Below are 17,750 nucleotides of genomic sequence, written 5' to 3'. Positions count from 1 at the left end.
TCATCTAACATCTAAAACTATTTAAACTTAAAAAAGGATTTTTTTAAATAAATAAATAAATGAATGAATGAATGAACGAACGAACAAACGAACGAACGAACGAACGAACGAACGAACGAACGAACGAACGAGAAGTTGAGAACAATGAGAGAATTTTAATTAATGCTATTCCCTTAGATGTATAGTACATAAATTCTCCCGTAGATGCCTGGCACGTCCCACTAACATAATGTACTTGAACCAAGATTATATCCACACTAATCAAGATCCACCAAATTAGAGTTGGAAATGTGATCATCACTTTACCTCCTTGAGGGAAGAACTGGGAATAGATTGATTTAAACGTCTCCTCATCCACCAATCCACTGGGACACTCCTATTAAGAAACATAATTTGACCTTAATAACCCAACCTAACATAAGAAGGAAACATTCACTTGTGACAAACTTGTGCTTTTTAAGGAGTCTTACGTTTTTGAAGCCTCTGTAGAGCGACTGCAGCTCCTTCCTAGTGAACTTGGTCTGAGCCTGGAGCTGCTCCAAACCCTCTGGCTGATGTTGCACCATGGCCAACTCCAGATCACTGTCAGTGCTGTCTGTCAGAGAGAGAGCATGAGGATGAGGATGAGGAAGAGAGGGGAGAGGAGGGCCGTGGAGGAGGTGAGTGACTGATATCAGTTGGGCTGCACTGAGGACAGGACAGTAAAGGAGGAAACAGGTAAAGCATGTTTACAGGTGAAAGAACAGCCACACATTTGGGGTTGAAAAGAGGAAGACAAAAATAGACACTGAATAAACCACAGAAGAGGAGCTGTTGGGGAGACAGACGGGGCGGGACGGGAGACCAGGACGGCTCGATATCAGTGATTCTCAACTGGTTTTGCTTCAGGGCCCAGAATTTTAATTGGACGTCAAGTGGCGACCCAACACCAAGCACCAAAATTGGTTAACATACAAAAATGCCCTTAAAATGAAACATTGAAATCTGTCACTCTTGTAAAAAAGACCTACACTTGCTAAAAGTATGACGTGAATGTAATGTTTTCGGACATTTACATGTTGAGTATTTTAATAAGAATTTATATCAAATGCAATTAACTGAAACTGAATTTGCTGAAATATGTTTGTTTGTATTTTAGCATCGTTTTCCCCCACAACCTGCAACCCACCAGTTGAGAACCGCTGACCTATCTGACATTTACTCACCATCTATGAGGCATACGAGAACATAAACAGGGAAGGGAAGAGATTTAGAGAATATAGAAATAAGAGAGAAATAAAGAGGAAGCAATGCAAAAACAACACATTAGTTGGACAGTACTACAACTGCATGACATTAAATGAATGTATTGCCTCATATTCTGAATAAAGCTGCTGTATTCTTCTTAGATTATGTGCAGTTGTTATCACCTTGTTCTTTTTGAATTTTTCAGTTAATTTAGTTTCCACATGCAGCACATTTTTTAAGCAACCTGACTAGTGTACACTGTGCATATAGTGCAAATAGACACATTATATTTAAATCACAAAAGATTTTCATTTCAAATAAATGCTGTTCTTTTGAACGTTCTATTCATAAAAGAATCCTGAAAATATATCAAAGTTATAAGAAATGTTTTTTGAGCAGCAAATCAGCATATTAGAATGATTTCTGAAGGATCATGTGACACTGAAGACTGGAGTAATGATGCTGAAAATGCAGTTTTGCATCACAGGAATAAATTACATTTTAAAATATATATTTAAATAGAAAACAATTATTTTAAATTGTAATAATATCTCACATTATTACTGCACTTTAGATCAAATTAATGCAGCCTTGGTGAACATACACTGTAAAAATGATTGTGATTTTAACAGTAAAAGACTGTAAACATGCTACAGTAAAAACCTGTTAACTGGTTAACAGTAAGTTTCCATACTATATTCGTGTAATTACTTGATATTATTTGATGTTTTTTTTGTTGTTGAAATAACATGTTTCTTCTTAGTTTTTTCTTATCAGTTGTGTACATTAGGGTTTAATCTTACATCTAATGTTGTTAAATTAATGTTTATTGCATTATTTCAGTATCATGTGTCACCATGATGGTGTTTAGTGTTTGTGCGAATGACACTGTGCACCTTCTATATATAAGTATTGCCCTCCTCAGCTCGTAGAAAAGCTGTTTGTGATGAGCTTTGGTTCATCATGTGACTTTTTCATCATCACCAGTTTTTGGTGGTTATCAGTGCATTACAATGGTTCAAAACAGATATTAGTACATCAATATGTTGGTTTATTAACATTACATCAGTTAATGAAATACAGTATTTTATTGTGAATTTAAGTTAAGTCTGTAAAACCTAAAATGTTGCTACCATATTTTTTACGGTGAAGTTCTGGCAACCACAACTGCTGGGTTTTTTCCGTAAATGTCACCGTTTTTTTTTTTTTTTTTTTTTTACAGTGTAAGACACTTATTTCATAAGCAGTAAAAAATCTTACCGACCTCAAACTCTTGAATGGTCACGTACACACCACACGTTACACCAATGCAAGTCATTTTAAGAGTTTGGTCAGGTAAAAAAAAGCTCCTAATACTCATTTACCCTTTTTACAGTAAACTAGGGCCAACATCAAAACCATACGGTGGTTCTTACCGTCCAGCGACAGCGACTCCATGATGCCAAACTGTTTGAGCACCATTATAAACAGAAGAATTACTACAGCAACTGCAAACAGCTCCATGCCCTGAATAGCCATTGCACTGAGAGCTAACTGCGACTAGCTATGCGATTCCTTCAAGAAAATTTACAAAGGTCAAGAGGTCATGCTAGATTTCAACTGAACGATTTTAGGAAAAGCAACTCATCTTGTTTGATCAATGGTTCTGCTGCAACAAGTTCTTAAAGTCTCCAGGGTCCATTCCCGGAACAGTCCATTCCTGGAATTCCTGATGCATTAAGCTATAAACAGACCACAGATGTAAACCGTACAGTAATGCCGGCACTACGGATCCTTTAAAATAAAGTAAAAATTAAAATAAAGTCACTAAGTTACAAATTCCTTCACTTCCTCATCCATGTATCTCTATAACAACATCAAGCATTCGGAAACGTCCTGTGGCTTTGGTCTCCACAGACTAGGAAAGAGAAAGACATGGTCCTCCTCAGCCTACATACAGTGGTGTGAAAAAGTGTTGGCCCCCTTCCTATAATAAAAACCTTAATTTAAAAACTGCATGTTGTGTTCACTTGTGTTATCTTTTACTAATATTTAAATTTGTTTGATGATCTGAAACATTAAATTGTGACAAACATGCAAAAAAAATAAGAAATCAGAAAGGGGGCCAACACTTTTTCACACCACTGTATTCCTTATAGAGTACTGAAAGAGTCTGATCTCTTCCCTCTCCATCTCTCTAGCAATAAAGCACAATGATGAGCCGGCCATAATGTATGTTTAGATGCAGTTGAACTGCTGCATCATTCATTTATTTGCATGATACTAAACTACAGACTTTATTAATATGCCTGGACATACAAAAGGGGTCTTTAAAATGGGTTTCTTTTGTGATAATGACAGGCTGACAGTACATTATGCCACTTATTACATGGCTACTTGCCAAATAAATAAATGAAATGTGATATAGCAATATTGATCTCAGTTCAACTTATTAAATTATGTGAGAAGAGAGACCACGCAGTAATATGAGATACATGATGCTAGTAGAGATTTAGGAAAATCGGTTGCCTGAAGCAATTTAGTGAGAAACCGAGCGTTTAGTTGCCATTACACAAGAATATCTGACCACAGAATCAAGATTCAGAATTAGGTATTCCAAAGCACCATCTAATAATATCTGTTAATAGTTTAATGAGAGTTATTATGAGGTTGTAATGGTTTGTTTAAAGTGGAGACATCTATAGAGTGAAATATAAAGCAAATAAAAATATTGTAAATATAAAATATACAAAATATATCGAAATGACAGTAAAAATACAGTAAAATATAGTAAAATGTAAATTACTTAAAAATAAATAAAAATGAATTATTTAAAATAAATAATTATAATTAGATAAATAAAATTAAAAATTACATCAATAAATAAATTAGCAAAATTACAAATACGGCAAGTAAATAAATAACATTAAAATATGACAAACAAACAATAAAAAAGTATATTTCAATCATTTGATAAGCCACTTTGTACGTCACATTAATCAGACTATTGGTGTACCGGCTAGACCATCTAAAAATAAACTTGCCTAATAATGTCTATCCTCAGCATCTACTGTACAATAACTATTAAAACATCCATAAAGAATCATGACATTACTACCTCAGTCTGCTTCACTCACAAACATACTCTTAAGTGTTTATGCATTAGCGGAAGGACATTATGACTATTTTATGTACGTAAAAACAATGTGAAAATCTTGACCATGCCTTTCTGCTCTCTTTCCTCGTCAGCTGTCCAGATACATGAAAGCAAAAGCTTCATGCATGTTCAAACCGAGGAGCAGAGTGAACTTTGAATGTTGTAAAGCTGATGCAGATTAAAAAAAGTGACATTCATACCTTGAGATGCTACCTCAGACAGACTAACAAATTTGACTGTGAAACGCACTGCAAGTCAGCGATATATTTTAATGAAATTATATTGAGAAAAAAAACAACAACAAAAAAACGTATGACCTCTAAAGGCAATATTTTGTCTATTCCAAGTTGAATGTTTATTCAATGTTTTACTCATCTTTCACAGTAATGCTTTTGAATAATAATTTTGTGGCGTTTTCCAGCAAATTTCAACAAATGAATCAGCATATCATGTAATGCTGTAACTGGAAGCCCTTGTTATTAATATGAGAATAGTGCATCAGAATTTTAAAGGAAGATATTCTAATCACTGATAACATGAAAAACTGTACCCATCAAAGGCCTGAGTGCAGGAGGGGAAATATGACTGCTGATGAGTTTGCACTAATTAATGCATGAGTTTAAACTGAGCACAGGCATCAGAGAGTCAGGGGAAAATCAATACATGAGGAGAGGACATGGGCCTTGGGGTGTGCCAGAAACTAAATTCAAAACACTCTGAACTTCCGCTTAAATATCTTAAGTAATTAAGTTAAAAAACAAACAAGAATTCTTTGACATTTATGCAAGACAAGTACAAGGACTGACATGAGAAAGTAGGAAAACTTACTGACATCCCAAAATTTTGAAAGGTAGTATTTAACATAACGTGGAACCATGAAGGATTCATTTTATGTAATTTGGAAATTGCTGTGCATGTTTTTCATAAGTGATGCATTATAGACTTTATAGTATGCATGAGGGTGAATATTATCTCAGGGGAGTGTCTCCATATAAGTGATTAAAACTCAGTGCAGCTCTTAATTTAATGGCCTTGTTGCTGAAACAGCATTATAGTCTATGAGTATGATATATCAAACATGAGGCATTATTTATAGACGTCTTGGGTTCTTAGTTTGCCTGTAATTATTTACGCACCCTGAAAAGTACGTCAGGAATTATGCGATATGTAAATGTGAGAAGTATTTACATATTAATATGACTCGCATAAAACCAAAGCAATACAGAAACAGATAGTTGTTAATAAGGAAAAACATCTCAACATGAACACCGAGATTACTTAATGAATTCTACCTTTATCTGATAATACTGCCAGCAGTTCTCTGCGGTTGTCAAGTAATATTGCATTAATAAATCACATTTCCTACATTCAATAAGAAGTGTCAGCATATTGCATCATAGAATGTTGCACTACACAAGTCTCACTGCTGAGAGATTTAATAGGAGGCTCTACATAATAGAAATCTGAGATATCTCTGAAAATATGGAGAGATCTATGTGAAATAGAGCAGTGGTTTTCAATTCCAGTCCCGGCGATCCCCCGTTCTGCATATTTACAAAATGTGCAGAGCAGGGGGTCGCGAAGACTGGAATTGAGAACCACTGAAATAGAGCTTCAATGAATGTATGGACTCAGATCTGATTAGCTCATATGAATGTGGCTGTAATATGCAATAATAAAATGTAGATGTATCAATATCCTGTGTGTGTGTGTGTGTGTGTGTGTGTGTGACACAGATACAAACAATTAAAAATTTGGGTTCAGTAAGAATTTTTTGAGTATTTTACTTTGCAAGTTTGCATTTATTTGATCTAAAAAAAAAAACTAAAAAAAAACAAGTACAGTAAAAACTATATTTTGAAATATTATGTTGTGAAATATTACAATTTAAAATAATTGTTTTCTATTTTAATATATTTTGAAATTTAATTTATTCCTGTGATGCAATGCTGAATTTTCAGCAGCCATTCCTCCAGTCTTCCTTCAGAAATCATTCTAATGTGTTGACTTGCTTGCTAATGTGTTGACTTGCTATTATCAATGTTGAAAACAGTTGTGTTTCTTACTATTTTTGTGGAAATTGGAAAGTGTCTTAACTGTCACATTTGATCAATTTCATAAATCATTGCTAAAAAAAACTATAAATTCTTAAAACAAATATATAATGATAAACTTGGTAGGTGTCACGGAATGTTGCAAATCAGCGCTCACAAAGACGGAATAACAGAAAACAGCCTTTAATCCAATTTACACAAGAAATACAGAGAAACAGGCTTGCAACATCCAAAACACAACGTTATGCCCGGCTCAGACTACACGATTTTAGCCCGATTTTGCCACGATTTGCTTGACGTAGGGTGTCGTGGGGATTCGTAAACGACAATGGGCGTCGGGATGCAAGATTCCATCGTTTCATCGAGGGACTACCACGACGGAACAAAGAAAGAAAACTGCTGACGAACTATAGCAGAAGCGCTTCAGCAATGTTTACACAATTGTTTTCGGAAGTCAGTCGCTAGTTCCACCTTCTCGATGACATCACCGTTAAAGACGGCACGCGATGAATGGTCGGGAAGCAACGTGTAGTCTGACACGTTTCTTGTCCACACCACGACAAGATTTTAGGAGTCAAAATCGTGTAATCTGACACAGTGACTATCGTGACCGACAAAAATAATGTGTAGTCTGAACCCGGCAGGTCTGAACTCTGGAAACATGGGACTATAAATACTAAACCAAATGAAGACTAATAGGCTAATTAATAGACAACCAGGTGAACTGAATACAATAAATCACATGCACACACTGGGAAACTATGTCAAGCAAGGCACTGAAGGCAAAAATCAAACAATACATGATGATTTATTAACAAGGTTCGGGAGGAGTGTGTCAGATACTTAGCCTAATTAACACATGTGGAGTGCACTCAAGTTAATCAACACCATGGCATAAATACAGCTGACTTACCTCTATCCATTGATGGTTTATCAGCATCCCTTCTCTGCCCCATCTCCTCACTTCGAGTTCATACTACACTTATACTGGGCAGTGTTGCCAATGTAGCTAGATTTAGCGACTTCCCTGCCCCTTTTGAGACTTTTTTCAAAAGTTTAGGGACAAATATAGCAACTTCTTGGACAAACCTTATCTAAGTTCTCATCTTGCCCACTGATCTACGTTCATCTTTATATAGATCAGTGAATTTGCCATTGTGATGTCATCTAGTGACATTTAGCTACCAGTTTTAGCTACTTTCAATTGAAAGCAGTTGGCAACACTGATACGGGGGGTACTCTAGGTTCGGGCCATTCCCGAGCTCGGACAGCACGCCAAATATGCATTACCATACTTCAGCTAATTATATGTAAGCGTGAACTCGTGAAATGGAACATATGCTTACTAACTTTGTTCTGACATGATCATGTAAAAAACTTGAATTTTCACTAGTTACAAAGTGTGTTACACTAGTTTATATAGCATTTCGCTACACTCACAGCCTAAGGTAATTGTATTCATGAAGGCTCTCCATATTTGCCATCTTCAAATGCACACTGCCATCTGTTGGGCTCACACTAAAGTACAGAGGGAAACAACTGAAGTCAGTGGAGTTCAGCTGGACTTTGACTACTTGGGATTCTGTCCTGGTTTTTTGCCCTGACCTATTCTGAATTTTTGCCACCTCTGGCATCTCTTTCTTTTCTGAGTCACATTTTCATGTTGGCCCATTCTTCAAAAACACACTATTATTATTTCTATAAAACCAGGTAGCATTCTTCTTAGTGGTGTATAGTATATTATATACACAGTCAGAGAAAAAATTGCAAAAATTGTACCTATAGGGGTACAACAGCTTGTCAGTACCCTCAAAGTGTGCATATTAGTACCTTAGAATAGTAATATGTACCCTTAAGGTAGTATTATGCACTTATACTGTATGAACCCTTTAGGGTAAGTAAGGTACAAAGTTGTTCCATTGAGGGTACTGCCCCATTGACAATCTGTTGTTACCCCTAAAGGTACAATTTTAACACATTTTTGTCTGAGAGCATAAGGGCAAGACTTCCCTGATTAGTAAAAAATTAACCAATCAGAATGAATATTTCAAATGATGTGTAACCTAAATGGATAACCTCTAGGTTCAACTGCTAATTAAATTAAGTTCATTTCTAATTATGCATGTCATAGCATTTAAATGGAACATTTTTGTGCTTATTTAGTTTTAGTGGATTATTTCAAATGAGAAGTAGCGCTCCTCACTGCTCATAATCCTGTGCCTTCCTAAATGCTGGGCTCACAAAAAGCATTTCATGCTCTTATTTAAAGGCTTAAGTAATGAGAAAGTAATTGACAAACACCTGATTTTAACAACCTCCAGTCACTCTTCATTTCACTTTCACAAAGACAAACTTTTTGAGGCTGTCTGGAGTCTCAGATGGCTTGTTTGAAAAAGTGAAGCAGAGTCATATCTTTGCACCTGATTCAGCAGTATGTTATTTTGGTCGCTGGCCCAGGGAGCCTCTAAAAATGAACAAGAAATAAAATCATTTACAAATTTCTTATTTTAAATGCATATAAACAGACTGTAGAAATGACATCAAGAAAATCAATCTGAGGATTTTTTGATAAAGAGCCCAAGCAAGGGCCAAAGGCTTGTCTGAATATAGAAAAAGAAAACTAGATGACACTACAGGCTACAAGAAATGCTGACGGGATGGAGGGATGAAAGTGAACTGGGGTCTCAGCCCTGCAGATGTAGGCACACACGCACACTACATTACTGCACACACAGAAGTGCTCTGTCAATTATTTACACTGGATGTTGCAGCTCAGACACACACTGTCCCCTCACACGGTCCCCGAGCGGTCTGACACATGTTACATATTAAATGCAGCACAAACTCTGCATTTAACACACACTAAAACATCTCTTGGTTATTACAGAGAGATAATTAACTACAACATCAGAATATTATTGAGAGAGGGGCAGAAGGGGGAGGATCAGTGAAAGAGGATGAAAGTAAAAATAGATGAGGAGGGAGAGAGCGATGCTGTAAGAACAGGAAAATATGACATCAGGTTGAGTGTCTAGTCAGGCAGTGTTGCTGAACAATGTTGCGCCTTAAGCAGCAGCAGCCCTATGTTAGACAGTGCACAGTATGTGCTATATAGAGTTGTAGGTTATATAGTACATACTTCCATTCAAAAGTTTTTTTTTTAAAGAAATTAATACTTTTATTCAGCAAGTATGCATTAAATTAATCAAAAATGACAATAAAGATATTTATAATGTTACAAAAGATTTCTTATTTCAAATAAATGCTGTTTTTCAGAACTTTCTATTCATCAAAGAATCTTAAAAAAATGTATCATGGTTTCCACAAAAATATTAAGCAGTTTTTAAACACTGATAATAATAAAAAATGCTTCTTGAGCGGCAAATCAGCATATTAGAATGATTTCTGAAGGATTATATGTGACACTGAAAATTCAGCTTTGCATCACAGGAATAAATTACTTTTTAAAATAAATTAAAATAGAAACAGTTTTTGCTTTGAATTTGCTTTGTTAAACCTATTAATTAAATATTAAAATAATTTTACCTGTGACTAATCTAATGATTTTTTTTCCAGAAAAGAAAACAAAATAAAGCAAAATAATGTGTGCAAGCTTTATAACATTTTGTTAATGATAATCATAGCAGAATTGATTGTTTTTGGTTTAAACATACTTTCCAAATGATTCAGTGAGACAGTCACTTGTTTCATTCCTGAATGAACCCACATTTTTAAACGAATCAATGAATGAATAAAAAAAAACACCACTAATGACTGTATTTCTGCAACATCAACAACAACAAAGGACGAGTGAAAACAGTGTTGGACTATAATATCAGCACTCTCATGGAATGCTGCTTGACCAATCAAATTCATATACCGTATGTTTATTTAGTCTAATTCGACTGGTCCACAAGTGCTGATATAGGATATAACAGCTGGTGAGCATTTCAGGGTTTGTATCGCTTGCTTGTGTTAACAGCACAATCGGAAGCTAGCGCGGAATTGTGTGATTTTGAATGGAGCAAAGAGTGTTTTTTAAAGCCTGTGTTTTTTCTCAGATCACTTGGAGCAGCTTTTTGTTCACCACTGAGTAAGGAGCAAGAATTGAAAAACCCGGAGTGGAGCATATGCTACCTTCAAGTCATGTCTTGATTTGAGTGATGCTATATGAGCCAAGTGAACATAAATGGGACCATAACGTCTTTTTACTTGTGGAAAACTCAAGGATTGTGGGTGAGTCATACTTGAGCCCTGGGGCGCCGCACTGGTGATGATCCATTTGACCAGACAGCATTTCATCAGGGACTTGCGGGAGATGTGCGGCTTCTGCCACTTCCTGTCACTCTCCTTCTGCCCACTGGGGTCCCCGTCCCGCCCGTTGGCATCAGGCAGCAGACCTCCATCGACGCCCTTCTGTCCATCTGCCTGGAGGACATAGTCAATGAGAAAACACATTAAAAGAGCACAGATCTTAGAAGCAAGTCAAGTAGTTCACACAGAATACCATGTCTTTGAATGTACTGTTGTTACAGCCCTCATTGTCTGCTTAGGCATGTTATTTTTAGTTTAGTAAAACATGTAAATAAAAATATTTTGCGGATGTTACATATCAAATTAAACAGGAGAAGCTGATTCTGATAATACCCGTTCTATCATTTAACATTCATTAACGTGATCATAAATCAAATTATGAACCCGATGTAACATTTTTCTTTCTTACTTCAAAACAGTGTCAACTACATCCTTTATATTTTACACAGATTCCTACAACTTCCATTGTCACATCAGGATGGTGGGGATTTTATTCCTGTAGTTAATTTTTAATTGGTTAAGCTGATGGCATTGCAACTCGTGACATGTTACAATGCTCCCCAGCAACCCACAGACGGTTCTACTATCAGCAACACAGAAATGACAAACACATCAAAGATGAGTAAGGTGAGAGACATGTGCTCAAAGAGATATAGACCTAGAGAAAAAATGAGTAAAAATATAAAAGTAAGAGTGAGGAAAGTGTCTAAGGAATTGCAGCTTTAAAGAAAAATATTCAACACGCCTTCAAAAATGCGCTTGTCCTCATAGAAATGCACATATCTGTGAGAATTTGCTTGCATGTGCAAAGTATTGTTCATCTTGAATGGCATGAGGAATCCTGTGAGGGCCCTTACTTTTTTTCTTGTTCTTATTTGAATATGAAAAGACAGTAAGCTTTGCTCTGAACATTTAGAGCATTACTAAATAATTCAACCTCCCTAAAAACAGCATCAATACAACATCAGGGGCCTGCATCATTTTTGAGGGCCTGCATGTGTTAAATACTGCCATGAAAGAAAATTTGTATTACTCACCGAAAGAAGTACAAAGAACATTTTTAATTCTCCAAAAACAAACAGAATTTGACACAGAAAACTGACAGGCAGGCAGTGGGGAGTGTTACATAATCACACCAGAAAATTCATTGCAGAGGGCAAGACTGTTTCTTTCCTGACTGTATTTGTGTGTTACTGGGATTTTGTTGATAACAATGCTCAATGTCATGTGGGCATGTGTGTATTTGTGCTGGACTGTCACCTAGACCTTGGCACCTGCTGCATTATTGACATGACAATAGTGAGTCAGTCGAGTGTATCGTGTACGGTAAGCAATGTCAACATAGCAGGCTCCAATTAATCTCTGGCTTGACCACTGTGACTGCTCAACCTGTCCCAAACAACCACATACGGCACCTTCCACATAAACAGTCCTTGATATCCCCACAGGAACACCAGGGTAGCTGCGTCAGTGGCACTGCACTGGTACAAGAGAAAACAGAGCAACATGACATACAAGTGATTTTGGTGAGAGTGATGGTGATTCTTGCCTATAAAGGTTGCAGATTTATTGTTGCCTATCTAACAGCAACTTTACAACCTTTAATCAGCTCAATCCCTTTGTCTTGACCTCTACCAGAGTGAACTTTCAATACATCAACTGCTGTTGGATTGAGCGAGTACACAACAATGTGACTACACAGGAAATCACAATAGAGCACCTAACCAAAGCAAGGCAAGACCAGTTTATTTATAGCACATTTCTTTCATAGTGGTCAGAGTGCTTTACAGAAAAATGAATTGTACCTGAGTAGAAACAAGTGCAGTACTAGTTGAGCAGGCTTGAGAACCAACACATGTTGAGCAACTGTTTAACAGCTCTGAGTCTATTTTAGAGATTATAGAGATTATAGAGCAACACTAGATGAGCAGACTTCAGAGCATCACTGAAATTATTCTAGAGCAAGGATCCTCAAATCTGGCCCACGAGATCCACTTTCCTTCAGAGTTTAGCTCAAACCCTAATCAAACACACCTGAGCATGCTAATCAATGTCTTCAGGATCATTAGAGAATCACAGGTAAGTAAGTTTGATCAGGGTTGGAGCTAAACTCTGCAGCACATTGGCCCTCCAGGGCAAGATTTGAGGAACCCTGTTCTAGAGTAACACTATCCAACAGGTTATAGAGAAAAAACAGCCGAACAGACTTCAGAACAGCGCTATCTGAAATGATTCTAGAGCAGCACTGAGCTAATTGTAGAGTGACGCCAGCTGAGCAGACTTCAGAGAAGCACTATCTGGGAAGATTATAGAGCGACACTAGCTGAGCAGACTTCAGAGCAATACTATCTGAAATTATTGTAGAACAGCGCTATCCGGGCAGATTTTAGAGTGACACTAGCTGAGCAGACTTCACAGCAGCACTGTCTGAAATTATTCTAGAGCAGCACTATCTGAGCGGATTGTAGAGCGACACTAGCTGAGCAGACTTCAAAGCAGCGCTATCTGAAATTATTATAGAGCAGCGCTTTCCGGGCAGATTATAGAGCAACATAAGCTGAGCAGACGACAGAGCAGTGCTTCTTCAGTCATTCTGGAGCAGCACTATCTGAGCAGATTGTAGAGCGACACTAGCTGAGCAGACTTCAGATCAGCACTATATGAAATTATTCTAGAGCAGCGCTATCCGTGCAGATTATAGAGTGACACTAGCTGATCAGACTACAGAGCAGCGCTTCTTAAATTATTCTAGAGCAGCACTATCTGAGCGGATTGTAGAGCGACACTAGTTGAGCAGACTTCAGAACAGCATTATATGAAATTATTCTAGAGCAGCACTATCCGGGCAGATTATAGAGCAACATAGGCTGAGCAGACTTCAGAGCAGTGCTTCTTAAATTATTCTACAGCAGCACTATCTGAGCAGATTGTAGAGCGACACTAGCTGAGCAGACTTCAGAGCAGTACTATATGAAATTATTCGAGAACAACATTATCCAAGCAGATTATAGAGCTACACAAGCTGAGCAGACTTCAGAGCAACACTATCAGAAATTATTCTAGAGCAGCACTATCTGAGTAGATTATAGAGCAACACTATCTGAGCAGACTTCAGAACAATGCTATCTGAAATTATTCTAGAGCAGTGGTTCCCAACCAAGTTCACCATTGATGTGCAGAGAGAGATGAGTTGCAGGGGACTCCTGTAGTCAACAATATTATCTTTTGTCTTGCTGACGTAAAGAGACAGACTGTGTCACTGCACCACAGCTCAAGGTCTCTCACACGTTCTGTACACTGTCTCGTTGTTGTGTGTGATAAGGCCCACCACTGTTGTGTCACCAGCAAACTTGATGATGTGGTTGTTCTGATGTTGGTCAACACAGTCATGAGTGAGTAGCGCAAACAGTACGCGGCTGAGAACACAGCCCTGAGGGGAACCGGTGTTTTGAGTGAAAGAGTGCAATGTATTCTCGCAGACCCCTACTGCCCGAGTTCTGTCAGTCAAGAAGTCCAGGATCCAGTTGCAGAGTGCGGTGGTTTAATGGTGTTGAATGCTGAGATAAAGTCAATGAACTCCATTTTGCCAAGTGTCTTTGTGTTGCAAGTGTGAGAGGGCCAGGATGATATGATGTGGCATCCACAGTGGAACGGTTGTGTCTGTAAGCAAACTGTAAGAAGTCCAGTGTGGGTGGGTTGATGGTTTTTGTATGAGTCATGACCAGCCACTCAAAGCATTTCATGACGATGAGTGTGAGTGCCACAGAGGCACAGTCATTAAGGCAGGTTATTGATGATTTCTTTGGCACAGGGATAATGTTGGCAGTTTTGAAGCATATTGGGACCACAGTTTGTGATAGTAAGATGTTAAAGATGTCTGTAAGGACATCAGTCAGCTGGGTCGAGCATCCTTTCGGCATCCAGCCTGGGATGCCATCTGGGTCAGCGGCCTTACAGAGTCCTTTTTACTTCAGCTGCTGTGACAGACAGCATCTGGTTGTCTGCTGGTGGCTCTCCAGGTGCTCTTGGATATTCTGGGATCTCCCTCTTGAGGAGGGAACGAACCTCTCCATGGTTAAAGTGGTCATAAACTGCCTTTTTTATTATTTTGTACTGTTCTCTGAGGTCAACTTATAATGTTATTAAGATTTTTACATCAAAAAACATCATAATTTTCATTACTGTCTGATCAAATATAGTCGGCACTGCATCGTCTTTTAGTTTCAATCTTTTTGAAAATCCTGTGTCGAATTGTGCCTTGTTTTTTAAACGAAGCTGCGATAAAATGAAGTGAACAAAGGACCAAGTTCTTACTGACGCGCTCTTGATCTTCATTAAAAATAAAGTTCATCCACTCTTTCCTAACGTTGGGATCAGAAGGAAGGCAATGCAAAGACTGTGTTTTTCCACAACTTGGCACTGCACAGTGTTTTGTTGTCTTCGGAACCGTCTTTACTCTGTTGTTTGCACTATGTGCGAATCGGTGAGCGGGGCTAAACAGGCAGCGATGTAGAAGCAGGTGTTGATCTTCTTCTGCGGATGCGGGGTTTAAACACACGATTACGTCATAAAGTGGCACATTGCACAACTTGTAGTTTTGGCAGATTCAATATAAGCTATTTTTAGACTAATGAGAAAGTTTTGAGCTCTGAAACTTACAGGATGTTTTATAGTACAATGACCTCTTATATGTGAAAAGATCAAGGAAATTTCGATTTCTCAGTTCATGACCCCTTAAATGTCGGGGGTCCACAATGTCGAAAATCTTCTTTCCGACACCTTCAAAATGTGCACATGTTCACAGTCTAAATCCCAACAGTGACAGACAATCAGTCCTCTTGTTCGCTGCCCACCCAATGATGTTGCCTTTGGGCTGTACTTTGGGTGTTTCTCGTGACAGATTCTCAGAGACCAGAGAGTAAGAAATGTTCTTGTTTAGAATTTGGCAAAATGTTTACTGAATTATTAAATACTACTTAGAGTTATGCTGTGTTTGAATTTTAAAACAGTCTACCAGCGCGGAGAGGCAACATTTCATCAGTTTAGAAACAGAGGCCCCCAGTGTAAGCTGCATCTAATTTTTCAGGAACCAAAGAAGAAGCTAATTTCCTTACTCCTCTTCCTTTGTCTGTTAAGTACAATGATCAAATAGACAAGGATGCCATGGAGTTGGCCAAGATGAGCCAACTGTATACTTTTTATGTCATGCAAGTGTCACATTTTGCTATTCCAGCAATACAATGCTTGCTTTAAATAACTGGTTAAAGGTCAAAATAGAAACATAGGAAACACAAACCTGGCTCATTTTCAAAAAATATATTTTGTGCACTGCAGCTGGATTTTTAAAAATAACAGTACAAAATGATTTCAAACTGTAAACATACCTCTGGTTTCTCATTTTGAAAAAATCTTCAACACCAAGAAAAGAAAATATCTCTGCTAACTCACCAAATACTGGTTACTGGGTGTTCCAGGAGAACAAATTCTTCAGTGGAGGGCAAGCTTTAAATCAGGGCTATTGATTTCCATTCCTGGAGGATAACAAACTCACAGAGTTTAACTCTAACCCTAATCCCCAAATCAAACACACCTCCATGCTATAATCAAGCAATCCTGAAAACCTTGATTGGCTGGTTTGGATGTGTTAAATTTGGGTTGGAACTAAACTTTCTGTCTTGTGGCCCTCCAGGAATGGAATCGAACAGCCCTGTTTTAATCTATCAAAGTATCAATTGAAAACGACAGTCACAAGCAACAGAGATATGAACACTCTTCCTTTGCCAAAGGTCATCTGTGTCTATGCTGTTTTCTTGTCTGGCACATCTATGTTTAAGTGGATAATAGAGTATTTGTGTATGCAACTACAGTATACATTTCACCAGATTGGTGGGGATATGCAATAATGTGAAATATTAAAAGCAAACGTGGCTAACATTTCCCAGAATTCCTTTACAGTCCTCTCATTTTGATTTTGACTGGCCTAAGAGACTAACTGAAATACCATTAGTAATTTGGTATAGATATTGAAATATTTATATCTGGCCCTTTTCCCTGTTTCCTCCAAAACCTCTTATATTACGTTAGCCAAAGGACATGAAGGGCATGATATCAAATTCCTGACACAGGCTGTTCTAAAGTAGTCTAAAGAAGGCACAGTGTTACATAATAATTAGATTACTGGTTATAAAAGTCACTATCCAACAAACTTTGTAGATGAAAATGGCTGAGGGCTCCTCTCAATATAATTTAATACACTTTAAATCTCTCTCTCTCTCTCTCTCTCTCACACACACACACACACACACACACACACACACAGACTCCACTCCATGAATAATCAGCCTTCAGAAATTCTTAGAAAGTGTGATTGAAGACAATGTTAGAAAGCAGGCAAAAACGACTTAAATAGAAAGTTAATTAGGAATCAGCCTTCAACAAATGTTATCTCTGTTTATCAGTGATGTAACCGACAAAATATTTACATTGAATTGCGTGTAGAAAAATTAACTGTCATTAAAGAAGAGGATGGATTAAAAATCCACAATACAGAAAGTTTAACACTAATTCTGTAAGCATTCCCGAACGCACGGAAATAAATGCCTATCTGGGAATACGCGGACTGGATTAAAGTTTCTAAACACTTTCAAAGTGAAAAGGCACAGAAAGATAAATAGATAGTAGAGTCGGGTTCTTTGCGTTTCAAAACCAGAACGCGTTATTTCTATTTATAGTAGGCTACTCAAAACAAAATTTTATCAGTTGGAGATCAAATAATGGATCACTAACATAGATTCTAATCTTTTCTTTGACTTCATCTCAGGTACAGCATCTTACCTGCATAGCCTAACGTTCAGGTTGTCTGTTTTGATGACTAAAAAAATGAATGCGGAGGGATCCTTGTTCAAGCGCGCTCTCATTACTATCTGCTAGTTCTGTAGGCAGATGTGAAAAGAGCATGACAGAGGATGGGACGAGAGAGAGAGAGAGAGAGAGAGAGAGAGAGAGAGAGAGAGAGAGAG

The 17,750-nt window shown here is 37.6% G+C and overlaps 1 protein-coding gene across 3 annotated transcripts in view; it reads right to left on the bottom strand.

The window, feature by feature from the left end:
- Positions 1 to 17,661, bottom strand: part of LOC107687448 (calsenilin-like) — a 21,189-nt gene extending 3,528 nt beyond the window's left edge. Inside the window, exons 1-5 of one of the 3 annotated variants that reach the window (XM_016484805.1) lie at positions 17,566 to 17,661; positions 10,665 to 10,845; positions 4,232 to 4,234; positions 471 to 595; positions 307 to 376 (exon numbers count right to left, since the gene is read on the bottom strand). In XM_016484805.1, the coding sequence (XP_016340291.1) occupies positions 307 to 376; positions 471 to 595; positions 4,232 to 4,234; positions 10,665 to 10,845; positions 17,566 to 17,571 (385 nt within the window). In that variant the 5' untranslated portion in view covers positions 17,572 to 17,661. Of the gene's footprint in view, positions 1 to 306; positions 377 to 470; positions 596 to 1,205; positions 1,209 to 2,642; positions 2,694 to 4,231; positions 4,235 to 10,664; positions 10,846 to 17,565 lie in introns of those variants that run through there. The other 2 variants (XM_016484813.1, XM_016484821.1) reach the window with 2 other exon arrangements.
- Positions 17,662 to 17,750: the final 89 nt, after the last annotated feature.

This window comes from Sinocyclocheilus anshuiensis, unplaced genomic scaffold, assembly GCF_001515605.1.
Source record: "Sinocyclocheilus anshuiensis isolate Anshui unplaced genomic scaffold, SAMN03320099.WGS_v1.1 scaffold205, whole genome shotgun sequence".
NCBI classification, from domain to species: Eukaryota; Metazoa; Chordata; class Actinopteri; order Cypriniformes; family Cyprinidae; genus Sinocyclocheilus; species Sinocyclocheilus anshuiensis.
Note: the sequence above shows the minus strand (reverse complement) of the source record. Positions and strands in the feature narration are given on the sequence as shown.